Source organism: Rana temporaria, chromosome 13, assembly GCF_905171775.1.
Source record: "Rana temporaria chromosome 13, aRanTem1.1, whole genome shotgun sequence".
NCBI lineage: Eukaryota > Metazoa > Chordata > Amphibia > Anura > Ranidae > Rana > Rana temporaria.
The window spans coordinates 46,121,995-46,138,566 of NC_053501.1; the positions used below are offsets into that span (position 1 = coordinate 46,121,995).

General features: G+C 45.6%; 1 protein-coding gene across 1 annotated transcript in view; it reads right to left on the reverse strand.

Annotated features, from left to right (window-relative positions):
• RAB15 (RAB15, member RAS oncogene family) overlaps positions 1-12,514 on the reverse strand; it is a 124,431-nt gene extending 111,917 nt beyond the window's left edge. Inside the window, exon 1 of the mRNA XM_040333609.1 lies at positions 12,052-12,514. Coding sequence (XP_040189543.1) covers positions 12,052-12,175 — 124 coding nt within the window. The 5' untranslated portion in view covers positions 12,176-12,514. The remainder of the gene's footprint in view (positions 1-12,051) is intronic.
• Between the last annotated feature and the right edge of the window lie 4,058 nt (positions 12,515-16,572).

A 16,572-nucleotide genomic window follows, 5' to 3' on the forward strand; every position in this document is an offset into this window, starting at 1 on the left:
TTGCCAGTCACCGTGGGCGGGGGTGCGGGTGATCGGTGAGAGAGGATTCGGAGAATCCTCGCTCTCAGCAGTCCTTGGTCCAGAGGAAGGCAAAAAAAACCCTGGGCAAGCTGGCCAATGTGCTGCGGCAGGGAAAAAAATTCCTTCCTGATCCCTAAAGGCGATCGGCTTCAAGCCCTGGGTCAAAGACTGCTGAACTTAATGAGGGGAAAAAGAGGGGGGGGGGGATGCTGGGTGTCACTGTTGCTGGGGTGCACCAAGATGGCCGCCAGGCAAAGATACAGGACCCAGGCTGGGGGGGGCAACCAGGTAGGTAAGAAAATGATTCCCCCAATCTGGTTGCTTAGCAGGGGGGGTGGAGGGGACCTCTGGGGGTGCGGGGGCGATAATCAGAAAGACCCGCACTATTGGTGGCAGGCGCAGGGAGAAAACGGACGGAGCGCCGGTAGGCCGCGGCTGAAGCCGCGGACTTTCCTGAGGCGCGGCGGCCGCGGAAAGTAGCAGGCTGGCGCGGGCGTGTAAAAAACGCCGAGAAGCGCCGAGAATACACCCAGGTGGGGTGTCTAGGGGCCACCACAATCGTGGGTGGCCGTGCGAGTGGGGATGCCGAGCCCAAGAGGGGAATAGAGAGCCGCAGTGAGGGGTCTGAGTGACGGCTGCCCTGAGAAGGACGGCCGTCAGTGGTTCCCCTGGATGGTAGGCCCTGAGAGGCAGGGTCTTACCTGCGGCGAATGAAGGAGTCCACGAGGAGAGAAGAGAGCTGGATTCCTGGTTCCCAGTAGTTCCTAGTAGCTGTTCCCTGTGCAGGACAGGTAATGGTAGTCTGCCTAGTAGCTGACTGTCAGGTCTGGGTGGGAGCAGGCTCGTAACGGAAGGTCCGAAGCACCCTACTCCACCTCTGACACTGACTGACTGACTGACTGGTGTACTGTTGCGTCTTGTTGGCTGATACCAAAAATTATTGCTGCAATCGATGACTATAGAAGGTTTATCCCAAATTTTGCACCTATAGCTGCCCCACTGACAGACCTTATGAAAGGGAAAGACTCCGTAATGGTGAAATGGTCCCCAGTAGCGGAAGAATCTTTCCAAGTCCTGAAAAAAGCTCTTTGTGCACAGCCAGTGCTATACTCCCCCGATTTCGCCAAAGACTTTTTGGTTCAAACGGATGCCTCTGATGTGGGTGTCGGGGCAGTACTATCACAGGTACACAATGGGGAAGAACACCCTGTGGTGTACCTAAGCAGAAAGCTTAATGACCATGAAAAAAAATATGCAGTCATTGAAAAGGAGTGTTTAGCCATAAAGTGGGCCGTGGATGCACTCAGGTACTACTTGTTGGGGCGCCAATTTGACTTGATAACTGACCATGCTCCCCTGAAATGGATGGCCCAAAAGAAGGAGACGAATAGACGGGTGAACCGGTGGTTTTTGGCCCTACAGGATTACTCCTTCACGGTAAAACACAGGCCAGGTGTTGAAATGGGGAATGTAGATGCCCTGTCCCGTGTTCACTCCTGTTGGGCTACAGGTGTTCCAACCCTGGGGTTGAAACAAGGGGGGAGGATGTGTAGCAGAGCGTCCCAGAGAGAGCCTGGAAAAGTCCTGTTCGGGGTTTACACCTCTCACAGGCTCCTCTCTTATACGTTCAGGGATCTCTGAGCTCTGATCCAGTACGGGTGTTGGCCCTCTCCCCCAGGCCAATTTAAGCTCACCTGTGCAGACAGTCTTTGCTCTGCCCTGGGACACAGATAGTGTTGGTCTGTGAGAGCAAAGAGGTTGGTAACCAAAACTGTTAAGTAATCTATGTGGAAGCTGACAAGCTGTAGGTTTGTTCAGCCTGGTAGTGAGGGCATGCATGTTGTGTAGTTAGAGCCGGGACACGGCTAGGTTTTTTTGTTTAATTACTTTTGTTTTGTTTCTTCTCTGCACACTGTACAGCACCTGTAAAAAGACTTTGTATATAGCACCAATAAACACCCCTCTGTTTTCACTTATCCCATGGACTTGGTATCTGTGCCTGCTCATCCCAGGGAGCGTTTTGTACCTGCTACCTATCCCCCAGCTTACAATACACACACTATATTGCCTTTACATGCACATGAACTTTAAAGCGGGGGTTCACCCTAAAATACAACTTTCTACCATGCCATTCAGCATACTAGCGTGAGCTACAGTATGCCTTTATTTATTTATTTTTGCGCTGTACTCACAGTTTAATCGATTAGTTTTGTTTCAGACTCCCCGCGGGGAGTAGGCGTTCCTATGAAGAGGGGAACATGATTGACGGCCGGCTATGGCGCGTCACGCTTCCCGAGAATAGCCGGAGTAGGACTCGGCTCTTCACGACGCTATACGGCGCCTGCGCACAGACTAGGAGCTGACTTCGCAGGCGCCGTGAAGAGCCAAGTCCTATTTCGGCTATTTTCGGGAAGCGTGACGCGCCATAGCCGGCCGTCAATCATGTTTCCCTCTTCATAGGAACGCCTACTCCCCGCGGGGAGTCTGAAACTTAACTAACGGATTAAACTGTGAGCACAGCTAAAAAAAAAAAATGAAGGCATACTGTATCTCACGCTAGTATGCTGGATAGCATGGTAGACAAAACAATTTTTTTTTTTTAGGGTGAACCCCCGCTTTAATGGCATCCCAGTCTTAGTCCGTAGGGTTCAATATTGAGTTGGCCCACACTTTGCAGTTATAACAGCTTCAACTCTTCTGGGAAGGCTGTCCACAAGGTTTAGGAGTGTGTCTATAGGAATGTTTGACCATTCTTCCAGAAACGCATTTGTGAGGTCCGGCACTGATGGGAATGGGAAAGCGTGGCTCACAGTCTCTGCTTCTTCCCAAATGTGTTCTAACTGGTTGCGATCAGTACTCTGTAAAGGCCAGTCAAGTTCCTCCACCCCAAACTCACTCATCCATGTATTTATGGACCTTTCTTTGTGTACTGGACCAAATCATTTGGTGGAGAAGGGATTATGGTGTGCGGTTGTTTTTCAGGGGGTGAGCTTAGCGCCTAAGTTCCACTGAACTCTTAAGCAGTGGCTCAATATTTTGGGGGGGGGGGGGGCAAAAAAAAACCTGCCCAACCCACACGGTAGTTGGTTTGCCGGCGATCAATGCCCTCCCCCCACCAAGGTAGACGGAGGGGGCGATCAGTGCCCCTCCGTGGGAGATGTATGGCGGCAATCAGTGGCCTTACCTTAGGAGGCAGATGCTGCTCCTCGCTCATGTGTGTGTAAAGGCAAGCGCCCCAATACTTTTGACGATATAACATGTGTGTATATATATATATATATATATATATATATATATATATATATTAGAAGGACAAAATGGTGGCCTGAGTTTATGGGAGGAGCCCGGAGACTATTTAAACAGAGCACTCACCCACACTCTCTGTCGGTTCCAGTGCACGATACCCTCCCACCCTTCCCTTTTTCAAGGCACTTCTCAAAACACATCCTTCCACACAAACTACCCATTATCTATCTCCTGTATGCCCCCTTTTTCTGGGCATTCCGACCAGACCATCAAGGCACACTCCAGGTCTATTTACATATATATGTTTACAGATCTTCAATGCACTGTACATTATGTTTTTTTTTATGTTTTTTAAGGTTTTCAGCGCTACACTATTTTTCCACATAATCATGTACAAGCAAAAATGCTGTTCTTTATTTCCCTTGCGTGTGATTGAGTATTCTTTGCAAAGTGAAACGCTACCTCATTTACTAAGCCCTGGAGAAAGTGCATTTGCAGTGCACAGTATATTTGCCTTTAGTAAATCACCCCCATAGTCTGCTAAAGCACTATTTATAATAAATAATTGTCTTTTTTTTTTTAAATAAAATGTGTTTCCCCCTTTTTTAATCCTTTTTTTTTTGCGATGCAGTGATGCTGATCTCTCGAGGCTTCTTTGCAGCCACTTCACATCTACAAATATGCATTCCTGGTGTCGACAAAAATGGACCATGCATGTGTAGTGTGTGTTAAAAAGTGCCAATTATATGGGCTGATTTATTAAAGGAGTTGAGAAACTTCACGCAAAAAATGTGAATATTCCTTTCAATTATCTAGTCATGTGGGGATGAAATGAGTAAACAGGAATTTGCTTTTCTCATGATTGGATAATTTTGGTAAATACTCACACAGGGAGGTTGAGTTACTAAAGGTAAATATACTGTGCACTAAAAGTGTAGTTGCTGTAGATCTGAGGGGAAGCTCTGAAATTAGGGGAAGCTCTGCTGATTTCTATCATCCAATCATGTGCAACCTAAAACTGCATTATATTTTCCTTGCATGTTCCCCTCAGATCTACTGCAACTGCACTTGCAGTACACTTGTGCGTGCTCTTGCAGTGTTCGTGCAATTCACAAACTATTTACCTTTAGTAAATCAACCCCAATGTATTTGTGAAGGTTATTAACGCTTTTAGTAAATCAGCCTAATCTGCATCAGAAGCCTGTGTCACATATAAAAATGCAGGAGCACATTTGGGACATAGGGACAGAGCATAGTCAGGGCCGGATTAACAATGGGGCTGATGGAGCTGCAGCTCCAGGCCCCTTTCTCAAGATAGGCCCATTTGCCCAAAAAAAAAAAAAATTTTTTTTTTTTTTTCCAAGATCGAATTTGGGGGGTTGTAGCTCGATGACCAGAGGTCACAGAAACCCCACATTTGGGGGTAGGCATGGGAAGGGCTACCCCACAACTGGTTAAAATATGGGACGGCTATCATTTATGGTTCCGGAGATACAGGCCTGCTTGCACAGCCTGTCAGAAGCTACATTCAGAGCGGCCAATATAAATACAAGCTGACACACTACAGCAGACTGAGAGGATCACAGTGCTTATAATAATTATTTGTATATTACTCATGGTAACCCCTTGCCACCCAGGCCAATTCTGACACTTCTCTACTACATGTAAAAATCATCATTTGTTTTTTGCTAGAAAATTACTCTATGGTGGTCTTTGCACTTTTTATGTTGCAGGGTACAGAGCTGCACGATTCTGGCTAAAATGAGAATTGCAATTTTTTTGCTTAGAAGATAGATCACGATTCTCTCACGATTGTTGCGGCGTAACATCATCTTTCACATTAAAACAAAAAAAAACAAAAAAATGGGCTAACTTCACTGTTTTGTTTTTATGGTTTTTATTATTCATTGAAGTGGGCAAATGCAGTGTGACATAACATATTGCAGCAATAGCCATTGTATTCCCTAGAGTCTCTGCTAAAATATATATAATGTTTGGCAGTTCCAAGTAATTTTCTAGCAAATAATATTGCTTTTTAACTTAAGAAACAAGTGTTGGACTTTAAGTGGTTAAATTTAGTTACAATGTTAGTTGGTTACAATGTTTCATTTTGTTTACAAACTTCGCAGACTGCCCAGATTTGTTCTTTACACACAGAAGTTTATCCCTTTGATCTAAGAAGGAAGCGTCAGTTACAATGTTTCCTGTTAAAAACTTGGCAGACTGCCCAGATATTTTCTTTTGACAGCTGAAAGTCTCTCCACTTGTTATATGAAAGAATCAGCAAACTCTGCATTGAAGATCGTCAGGGGGGTTGAATCGAGATCACGATTTTTTTAACGATTAATTGTGCAGCTTTAGCACGGTATTTGCGCAGCAATTTTTCAAACATGTTTCAAAAAATGTTTCATTCATTAAAAAAACAGTTAGTTAGTTAAGTTAGCACAATTTTTTTTGGTATCCTAAGCGATGCTTTACATTTTTTTAGGTTACATGTTTAGAGTTACAGAGGAGGTCTAGTACTAGAATTATTGTTCTCGCTCTAACGATCATGGCGTATGTAACCTGTGTGTATCTGGCTCTGATACTACCAGTGCCTACCCAGCCAGACTAGTATCTCTCCCCAGCCTGTCCCCACACACCCTCTCACCTGCTGACCTGTGGATGGGGGAATCACTCCTGCAGTGTTATTGTGTTCTGCCAGTGAGTACAATGATCAGTGTTGCTAACTTTAGCTGGCAGCACTGATTGTTTTAAGAAAAAAAAAACAGGCTGGTTGTACTCAAGTTGATTAATAGATTGACTTGTGTAAAACCAGCTAGCCCATACATAGATTGACTATGGCTGGTCTCTGCATAATTGGCGTAATTTCAATACATGTATGACCCGCTTAACCACTACTCAGTCCCTAAATATCCTTCCACTCCTGTACATAGTGTTCACTGTCATACTCTCCACACTCCTTTCCTGTACATAGCGCCCACTGTCATACTCTCCACACTTCTCTCCTATACATAGTACCCACTGTCATACCCTACACACTCCTCTCCTGTACATAGTGCCCACTGTCATACCCTCCACACTCCTCTCCTATACATAGTGCCCACTGTCATACCCTCCACACTCCTCTCCTATACATATTGTTCACTGTCATACCCTCCACACTCCTCTCCTATACATAGAGCCCACTATCATACCGTCTACACTCCTCTCCTGTACATACTGCCCACTGTCATACCCTCCACACTCCTCTCCTGTACATACTGCCCCATCATACCCTCCACACTTCTCTCTGGTACGTACTACCCTCTGTCATACCCCCTCACTCTTCCTGTACATACTGCCCATTGTCATACCCTTCACACTCCTCTCCTGTACATAGTGCTTTTTTCCGTACCCTTTGTACTCCTCTCCTGTACATAGTGCCCACTGTTAGACCCTCCACATTCCTCTCCCTCACCTGCACATACTTCCCACTTATATACCGTCCATACTCCTCCCCTATGTCGCTTACCCACAAAAACTGTTCTTTAAAATTATACTGAATATCCTCAATGTTACCAGCTCTAGAATGGACACACTTTTGTTAGTTAAACTAAAGGAAATATCAGTTCTCATATTTGTTCAGCCCCATTATTAGTACTCATTTAATTCTGTGATTACTACTATGATGTATAGAGGAACATCGGGGATCTCAGCTACTCTAAATATAGCACTTATATAAAAAAGTGGCCCTGAAAATATTTTTTAAATGTTGGCAACTGTGCACTTAGGCACTGCCCAAGGGCCACCGTCCACCGGGTCAGTAGGGGGCCCCATGAGAGGCTCCTGGGATCCTGTGATAATAAAGCGGTAGTAAACTTTCCTGACATTACTACTTTTTAGAGGCCCTGGGGTAGGTTATCCCGGACCCTTTTTTTCAGGCGGCATTGGCGTTCGGCCATACAAAGCAATAGGAAGGATTTGTAAAAAAAAGTTACACTATTCGCGGCAAAATACGCCGCGTACGCGGCGTTACTTGTCGCGGAGGTGTGAATGCAGCCTAAAAGGCCCCACCAAAATCCTCAGCACCAGGCCCATGATGTTCTTAATCTGGCCCTGAGCATAGTGACCCTATGAAAGAAAGCACGTTAACAAGAACCTGGCATGGTGTTCCACCCATGGAGTTCCACCCGGTTCTGTGTTTATTAAAACTCAGCAGCTACAAAAAGTGTACCTGCTGACTTTTAATAAACATACACACCTGTCCCATGGTCCAGCGAAATTATTGTAAAAGTCCAAGTTTTATAATAAAAAAAAAAGATAACAATCATATTATACTTACTTGCTTTGTGCTTTTGCACATACTAGCCCGATCTTCCTTTTTTTGGATCCCCTGCCAGCGTTCCTGCCCCCCCCCCCTAAGTGCCCACTATAGTAGGCCTCCTGCCGTGGGGCTCGATCCCGAGCCAGGCTCTTTGTGTCCATAGACATACAGAGCCTGGCTCGGCCCCATCACTGGCTGTGATTGACATCAGCAGGAGCCAATGGCTTTTTGTTATAAAGACCAGTCATTGCTGCTCTCTCTTCATGTGCAGGGCGACTGGTCTTGTCTCCGCCCCCTGCTATAGTTTTATGCTGGTAGTGGGTGGAGCTGATAGGCCCCTCTCACAGCTTTGCTCTCTGCACAGGCAGCATAGCAATGATGTCACCACTACTTTTACAAGGTAATATTTTAATATTATTTTTATATTAATATTTATAAAGGCAATTGGTTTACACAAACTGGATTTATGTCCTTGTGTCTATTGAGAGATATATACAAACGAAAGCTTTTGTTACCGGAGTTCAGCTGTAAGGTAAGGAAAATGGCATGTTAGCCTATGTCTATGAACACGTAGGTATTTAGGGGAGTTTATAGGCAGAAAATAAAAAAGCACTGCCAGTGCATCCATGAGCAGCAGCGTTTTGGCAGAAAAAACCTGTGTAAATGTGTGTAAATGCGCGTTAACGCTAGGCGCGTTTAGCGCTTGAACGTTTTTGATTTTAGCCATTGAAATGAATTAACGCCCAAGAGCTTGATATGACTAAACGCACCTTAAGTTGCCTACAGGCATTTACAAGCATCAAGCATTTATTCTTCTGAAACACTGCTGCCAGGAGGAAAGGTGTCTAGGAGAGATTGCCAAAAGCCCAGTGTGCATGAGGCCTAAATGTAAGAAAGGATCCTTAGAATGCCTGCTTTAACCTCCCTGGCGGTATGATTCTGTCAGAAAAAACATGCTAAAAGCGGTACCATTATTTGCAAGGAAATTTGGCGTTTTATATTGTAGGTCTGTAATTTTTAGAAATAACTCACTTAAATCTGACCAAACAAGCTTCTAATAGGCATCCCGGGTATGACATTTTTTTAAAAACAAAATTATAAATTATAATATAATAAATAATTATAAATAATTATAACAAATAATAATATAATTATAATAAAAATTATTCAATAATGTAATCAAATCAAAATCACTGAAATTTGCTCAGTTGCAGAATTGTTGCTGTCATTATTTTTTTTTTTTTATGACGAATTTCCCCACAAATCGCTATCGCACAATTCTGCAAGTGATTATAATTTATTATCGCTGTTTTTTAGCTGATCTAAAACTATTTTTGACATAAAGGGACACTTTTGGTTGCTATGGACAATCTACAGTTTGCAGGGAGAAAGAAACGTTTTTATTATATAAAATGACATGCATGACACAGGACAGACCACTAGGGACAGGGGGGGTGTGTTTTTTTTACATACAGTACTGTAATCTATAAGATTACAGTATACTGTATGTAAGGTGTTTGTTTACTTTTTTGAATTTGGCGCCGTTCTCCGTCCCCGTGCGTCGTAACGTCGCAGGGAACGGAGATCGGCGTCACACGGAGGCACTGTGTGAATCGAGCGAGGTCCCGCTCGCTCACACAGCGCGGTGGCATCGCTGGATCCAGGGACAAGGTAAGTAACTTGTGCCTGTGGATCTAGCGAGGCAAGCCCGAGTCTGACTCGGGGTTTCCGCTCGCAGCAGGAAAATCTAACCCCGTGTCAGACTCGGGAAGACCGCCAGGCAGGTTAAAGCATGATAGTTGGCATGATAGTTGGCAAAAAAAATCTGTTCAGATTTACCCTAAAAGTATAGCCAGAGCTTTTTTTAGTCAGACTTCTCATTTGGGTCAAAGTTAAAGCCCGCTGTCAGCTTACGTCACAGAGCCAGTCCAGGATCATCTTCTTAGCACTCCGCTGAGAGCCTGAGCCAGCCACTCCCGCCCCCTCCACAGCCCATTGCTCCAGAGAGCACTGGAGGGGGCAGAGCAGAGAGCGGTGAAGGACAGTCAGTGGTCTTTGATCGCTCAGTGTAGAGCCAGCAGGGGAAAGCTGCAGCATCATAGCCATATAGGCAAGTGTGTTTGTTTTTTTCATGTAGCCCACACTTCTCCTTTAAAATGTCTGTTGGCTCTCAGTCTAGACTACCTGGCTCCTGAATAATACATCTTATGTCTGCATTTGTGTGTCACACATCTGCTAATCGTGAATAGAATACAAATTTCTGTTGCATATAATCTCATATTACTAAAAGCAGTCTGACTGCATTGCCTAATGACGACCTTCCCACAAGTGTACAGAAATTTGCATAATCAGTTTAAAAAGTCATTTACAGGGAAATGGGGATTTTTTCTGTTAACATTACCATAAAGAATCTGGACGGCATACCTATGTCGGCTTATCCTCTGTACAGACTGTCTAGGGTTACACTGCATGATGTCATTTAGAAAAGATTGCCAAGCACCAGCAGTAATTGACCAGTTAATGGGTGGTTCTGATAGAGGAGTGGTAAATTCCTTGAAATATTACAAAGCACTCTGGCCAATGCCTATTCTCTAAATATTATGATTCAGCAAAGCCATCTTGAATTTAAGTAGGACAGCCCTGCAGTCGCAACAGTCACCTGTACAGCTGTATATTTACAGTATTAACCAATGCAATTATATATTAACATGATATGGCTTACTGTAAAGGATTAAGATAAATCATAGATTGGTCAAGTCGTGTATAGTATGTGCATAATGTCTACACTAGCCTTTCTCAAACCTCTTACCATAGGGCAGTGATGGCGAACCTTGGCACCCCAGATGTTTTGGAACTACTCTTCCCATGATGCTCAACTACACTTGGTATTTCACTTACCTACATGGTATATTACAAGCCTTGATTATTCCCTTTTTTCGTATGCTCAACTACACTGCAGAGTGCATGAGCATCATGGGAAATGTAGTTTCAAAACATCTGGGGTGCCAAGGTTCGCCATCACTGCCCTAGGGGAACCCCTTAAAATATTTTTTAGGTCTTGGGGAACCCCTGCCAAACCAATTTTTGGAGGGGTTAGTGGAAAAATGCCCCTTACGCTGGTGGGCAATGGTAAGAATGCCTTCTTTAGAGTGGTGGTCAGAATGTCACCCTAACAGACAACAGAAGAAGATCCCTGTTGTCCTGCAGGTGGCTCCGCCAAGTGACGCTGGCCCCAGATCTATGTGGACACCATCAACCGGGAGGTCAACCAACCACAGCTCAAGGAACTCCCAGCAACCCCTGGAGGAACCCTGAGAATCCATGGTACCCTAGATGAGAATTACTGCTCTGTACTATATATCTTAAAGCGGGAGTTCGCCCGAAAAAATTTTTTTAACATTAGATTCATGCTCATTTTGTCAAGGGGAATCGGGTAGTTTTTTTAAAATCGAAGCCGTACTTACCGTTTTAGAGAGCGATCTTCTCCGCCGCTTCCGGGTATGGTCTTCGGGACTGGGCGTTCCTATTTGATTGACAGGCTTCCGACGGTCGCATACATCGCGTCACGAGTAGCCGAAAGAAGCCGAACGTCGGTGCGGCTCTATACGGCGCCTGCGCACCGACGTTCGGCTACTTTCGGAAAATCGTGACGCGATGTATGCGACCGTCGGAAGCCTGTCGGAAGCCTGTCAATCAAGTAGGAACGCCCAGTCCCGCAGCCCATACCCGGAAGCGGCGGAGAAGATGCATCTCTAAAACGGTAAGTACTGCTTCGATTGTACAAGCCTCAATCTAATGTTAAAAAAAAAGGTTTTTGGGTGAACCTCCACTTTAATATTTCCAAACCTATCCATTCTGGAAATGGGCACACTTTGTTTTTAACAATCTGACATGCGGATTTGTAAATAAACATTTGCCCATCATAACAAAGATATTGCAGAAGAATCAACACTTTTCCCTAACAGGTATATTTGGCTTTGATCTGAACTAGGATCTGCCAACATACCCCCCTTCAGCAATAAGGGGCAGCATTGTGGGTCGATACAAAAAAAACCTGGCATTAACTCCCAGCCAACAGCTGATGTTTCTAGTCATCTGGGAATTACAGGTGGAAGAAATGAAGGAATGGGACAAGCTTTGAAGAGAAGAGAGCGGGGACATCGCTGCTAATTCATGGCAACAGGGTAGCCAAATCAGAAAAAAAGGAAACAATATGATCAATGTAAAACCAAGATTTGTTTACAACAAAAACATTTACAATAAATGTATCATTGACTGACTGAGTCTATGAATAGCTCCATTAATAATGCTGCTCTCTATGTACTAATTAGAGGCACATACAAACAAGCCAAGGGTATATTTATCAGGAAAAGCCTGTACAGTGAATGCATGTTTTCTCCAGCATGTAAACACACATTGAACACTATAATCTCCAATTACCAGAGGCAGATCATCAATGCAAGCAAAGCCTTCCTTACCTATTGTGGAGATGTGGGATGGATGGAATTCGTTGTCTGTAAATCTGCACAGCAAACATGTTTTGCCAACCCCGGAGTCCCCAATCAGCAGCAGTCTGAATAAAACATCATATTGTTTGGCCATTGTGTCTGCTGGCAGCCTGATAGTACAGTGAGGAGAAGGGAGGAGGGTTGAGATCAGACAAGTCAGGAGGCACCCATCTCCTCATCCATGCCTGGTGATGATGATGATGGGGGAAATGGATTATCCTGGAGGAGTCTGCTTGGATCCTAATGAGTAGCAGCAGCAGCAGGTCTGTGCTGTCCCCTTCCTCCACGATATTCAGGATTGTGTGAAATGAGCAGATGGCAGATATCTTATCAAAATGGTCATGGAGGAGGAGAGACAGAGGCTCCACCTTATGCAGCAGACTACACTGGATTCGGGTGCTACACCTTTCTCTGGGTGTGGAGGGAGCAGCCAGGCAGGTGTAGGGACTACAGGCGGATGTCACCTGTGTGCCAGCAGCAGCTCAGTGACAGCTGTCACCCTGCTTCCCCTCCACATTCCACAACACTGATCCATAGCACTGGGGAACCGGTTCCTCCTGTTCTTCTGGCTTCAAAAATTCCCTAAAACTGCAGAAATGATATAAGAAGTCGGTGCAAAAGCAGAGGAAGAATGCACTGTATGCTTTAAATAAATAATATCCATCTTATTATTTAGAGTGCATTCTGTTATACATCTGTAGTTACTGATTTCTAATATCAGCCATAGAAGCCATGCTGTGCAGAGTGTATTATGCTGTGTACACACGATCGGGCATTCCGACAACAAAACCGTGGATTTTTTTTTCGACTGATCAGTGGCGTCACTAGGGTTGGTGTCACCTGGTGCGAAAAAAAAATGATATCCCCCCCCCACCAACTATAGTCCCCATCAGTACAGACCCCCCTCCACTAACTACAGACCCCCCTCCCACAGTACAGACCCCCCTCCACTAACCACACACCCTCCTCTACTAACTACAGACCCCCCTCACTAACTACAGACCCCTCCTCCACTAACTACAGACCCCCCTCCTGCAGTACATACCCCCCATTAAGTACAGACCCCCCTCCTTCAGTACAGACCTCCCCCTCAGTATAGACCCCCTCCATCAGTGCAGACCCCCCATCAGTACAGACACCCCTACCCAAGTACAGACCCCTCCATCAGTACAGACACCCCCACCCAAGTGCAGACCCCCCATCAGTACAGACACCCCCACCCAAGTGCAGACCCCCATCAGTACAGACACCCCCACCTCAGTGCAGACCCCCCAGCAGTACAGACACCCCCCTCAGTGGAGACCCCCCTCAGTACAGACACCCCCAGCATTACAGACCCACCTCTCAGTACAGACACCCCCCTAGTGCAGACCTCCCAGCATTACAGACCCACCCCTCAGTACAGACACCCCCCACATGGATTTTTTTTCTGACGGATCAGCAGTGTCACTAGGGTTGGTGTCACCTGGTGCAGAAAAAAAATTAAGGCCCCCACCAACTATAGTCCCCATCAGTAAAGACCCCCCTCCCATAGTACAGACCCCCCTCCACTAACTACAGACCCCCCTCCTGCAGTACAGACCCCCCTCCACTAACAACTACAGACCCCCCTCCACTAACTACAGACCCCCCTCCCGCAGTACAGACCCCCCTCCCGCAGTACAGACCCCCTCACTAAGTACAGACCTCCCCCTCAGTGTAGACCCCTCCATCAGTGCAGACCCCCCATGAGTACAGACACCCCCACCCAAGTGCAGAGCCCCATCAGTACAGACACCACCACCAATGTGCAGACCTCCCATCAGTACAGACACCTCCCACCTCAGTGCAGACCCCCAGCAGTACAGACACCCCCCTCAGTACAGACACCCCCCCTCAGTACAGACACCCCCCTAGTGCAGACCCCCCAGCATTACAGACCCACCCCTCAGTACAGACACCCCCAGCATTACAGACCCCCCTTCAGTACAGACCCCCTCAGCAGTATAGATGCCCCCTTTACATACCTCAGAACAGCGCTGACAGCTACAGACACTGTGTGTCTGTCCCTCGAGCGCAGGCTCCTCCTCCTCTATGAATTTAAATAGAGGAGGAGGTGGCTTCGGTCCGTGCCACTGAGGTACACAGCGGCGCGAGCTGAGGCACAGGACAGCTAATCAGGGGCAGCGGGTGCCAGGCGGTGTTAGAGGTGCGTACTGCTACCCACGGTTGTCACCCCTCTGGTAAGTGTTACCCAGGTGCGGCGCGGACCCCCCTGCCCCCTGCACCCACCTAGCAACGCCTCTGCAACGGATGTTGGTTTAAACTTATCTTGCATTCACATGGTCACACAAATGTTGTCAGAAATTCCGAACGTCAAGAACGCAGTGATGTACAAGACGTACGCTGAGTCGAGAAAAATTAAGTTCAATAGGCAGTGCAGCTAAATACATAATATCCATCTTATTATTTAGAGTGCATTCTGTTATACATCTGTAGTTACTGATTTCTAACATCAGCCATAGAAGCCATGCTGTGCAGAGTGTATTATGCCATGTACAGACGATCGGGCATTCTGACAACAAAACCGTGGATTTTTTTCCAACGGATCAGTGGCTGTAGTCCGCATGTGTGAAAGGGGCCTTACACCAGAAGTGTTACAAGGTGCTCTTCCACCGTAATGTGTCCCTCCACCAATTGAAACATTCACCAGAAGGCAAATCATGACAAGCCTTGAACTGCTATTATGAAGCGTGGTGACATGATGTTCAGGTATGGAGATAGCTTGAAGGACTCAAAATGAGGACAGACACTGTGCATGGTCTCCTGTTGGTGCTCCCGCATGGGCCCGCGATCGCCTAATACAGAGGCAGAATGGGGATCTGGCTTGGTAAATAAGGCAGATCCCCATTCTGATAGGGGACATGTCAGAGATTTTCTGTTCCCAGTGATCTCTGTCATGTCCCAAGTAGCCCATCACCCCTACAGTTAAAACACGCAGAGGGAACACAGTTAACATCTTGATCGCCCCCTATTGTTAAGCCCTTCCCTGACAGTGTAATTTTTACATTGATCAGTGCATTTTTATAGCACTGATCAATGTAGTAATGTTACTGGTCCCCAAAACGTGAAATTCGGGTCAGATTTATCCGCTGCAATGTCACATTCCCGCTAAAAATCGGAGATCGCCGCTATAACCAGTAGAAACAATACCAAAAAAAAAACTCCCTAAATCTATCCCATAGTTTGCAGACACGATAACTTTTGCGCAAATCAATATATGCCTATTGCAAATTTTTTACCAAAAATATGTAGAAGAATATATATCAGCCTAAACTGATGAACAAATATTTTTTTTTGTATTTTTTTTGGATATGTATTATAGCAAAAAGTAAAAAAAAATTTTTGTTTTTTTCAAAATTGTCGCTCTTTTTTTGTTTATAGAAACATAATATTGTTTAAAGCGCAAAAAAATGAAAAACCACAGAGATAATCAAATACCACCAAAAGAAAACCCTATATTTGGGAAAAAGAGGACATTCATTTTGTTTGGGTACGTCGCATGTTCCTGGTGCAGTTCCCCTTTCTGTCCACAAGGTAGTGCCAGAATTTATAGAACAGGATAGGTCCAGGACTAATAGGCAATGGAAGTACTGAGGCGCAAGCTACAGCAGGATGTAGGTTGTAAGGAGTTATTCCATAGCTTCCCCTAGGGGAGGAAGCAAGGAGAGGTTCAGGACTATGGGAGTACTTACACCCCTTAGGTATAGGATATAGAACTCTGACAATTCCCTAAAGATATGGGCTACTCCTCGGCTCGGCTCTCATCTCTCTCCTCACTTATCAAAAGTTCTGTTTGGAATTGTAGTATTGTGCTCTCACCTAGGACCAGGATGATTGAAGGGTGTACATATGGAATTCACTGAGTGTAAAGCATTAAAAAAGCTTTCTATTTCTAGACTCTTCTTTCTCCTAACCTCGGTCGGGCTTGTGTCAGTATAGGCTGCTGTTGGATTCATTGTTGAAAAGCCTCTAGTGGGTATGTGATGTAAAAACGCAGCTGGAGAGAACAGGTCAGACCAGGCTCAACGTCTTAAGTGGTGAGCTCATTCGAAGGGACAAGCCTTTGCACTTGTCATAATCCCCAGGTTCCCCACAGTGCCTTGGGCCCAGATGATCTCCAATTCCTTGTCCAGCCATGGATGGGTTAAGAGTACATATGGTGACCTTGCAGCCCAGCATGTGGCACCCCTACATTACACAACAGGGGAGCACGTGGTTCACTTTCCCTCCTCCTATGTGAAACTTTCCCTCCTCCCTTTTAATAAATACCCCTACCACTCCGTGTACCTAAGGTTTATACTTGTTATCTTCTTCCCCAATCCTGAGATCTTTTCTCCAACAATGTTCCAGTTGGCTTCTCTTCATATTGAGCAACGAGGCCACAGCCCCTTTCATTCTTATAGTTAAGCCTTAATCAGAGAAACCACTGGAGGCCACATGCATCACTGC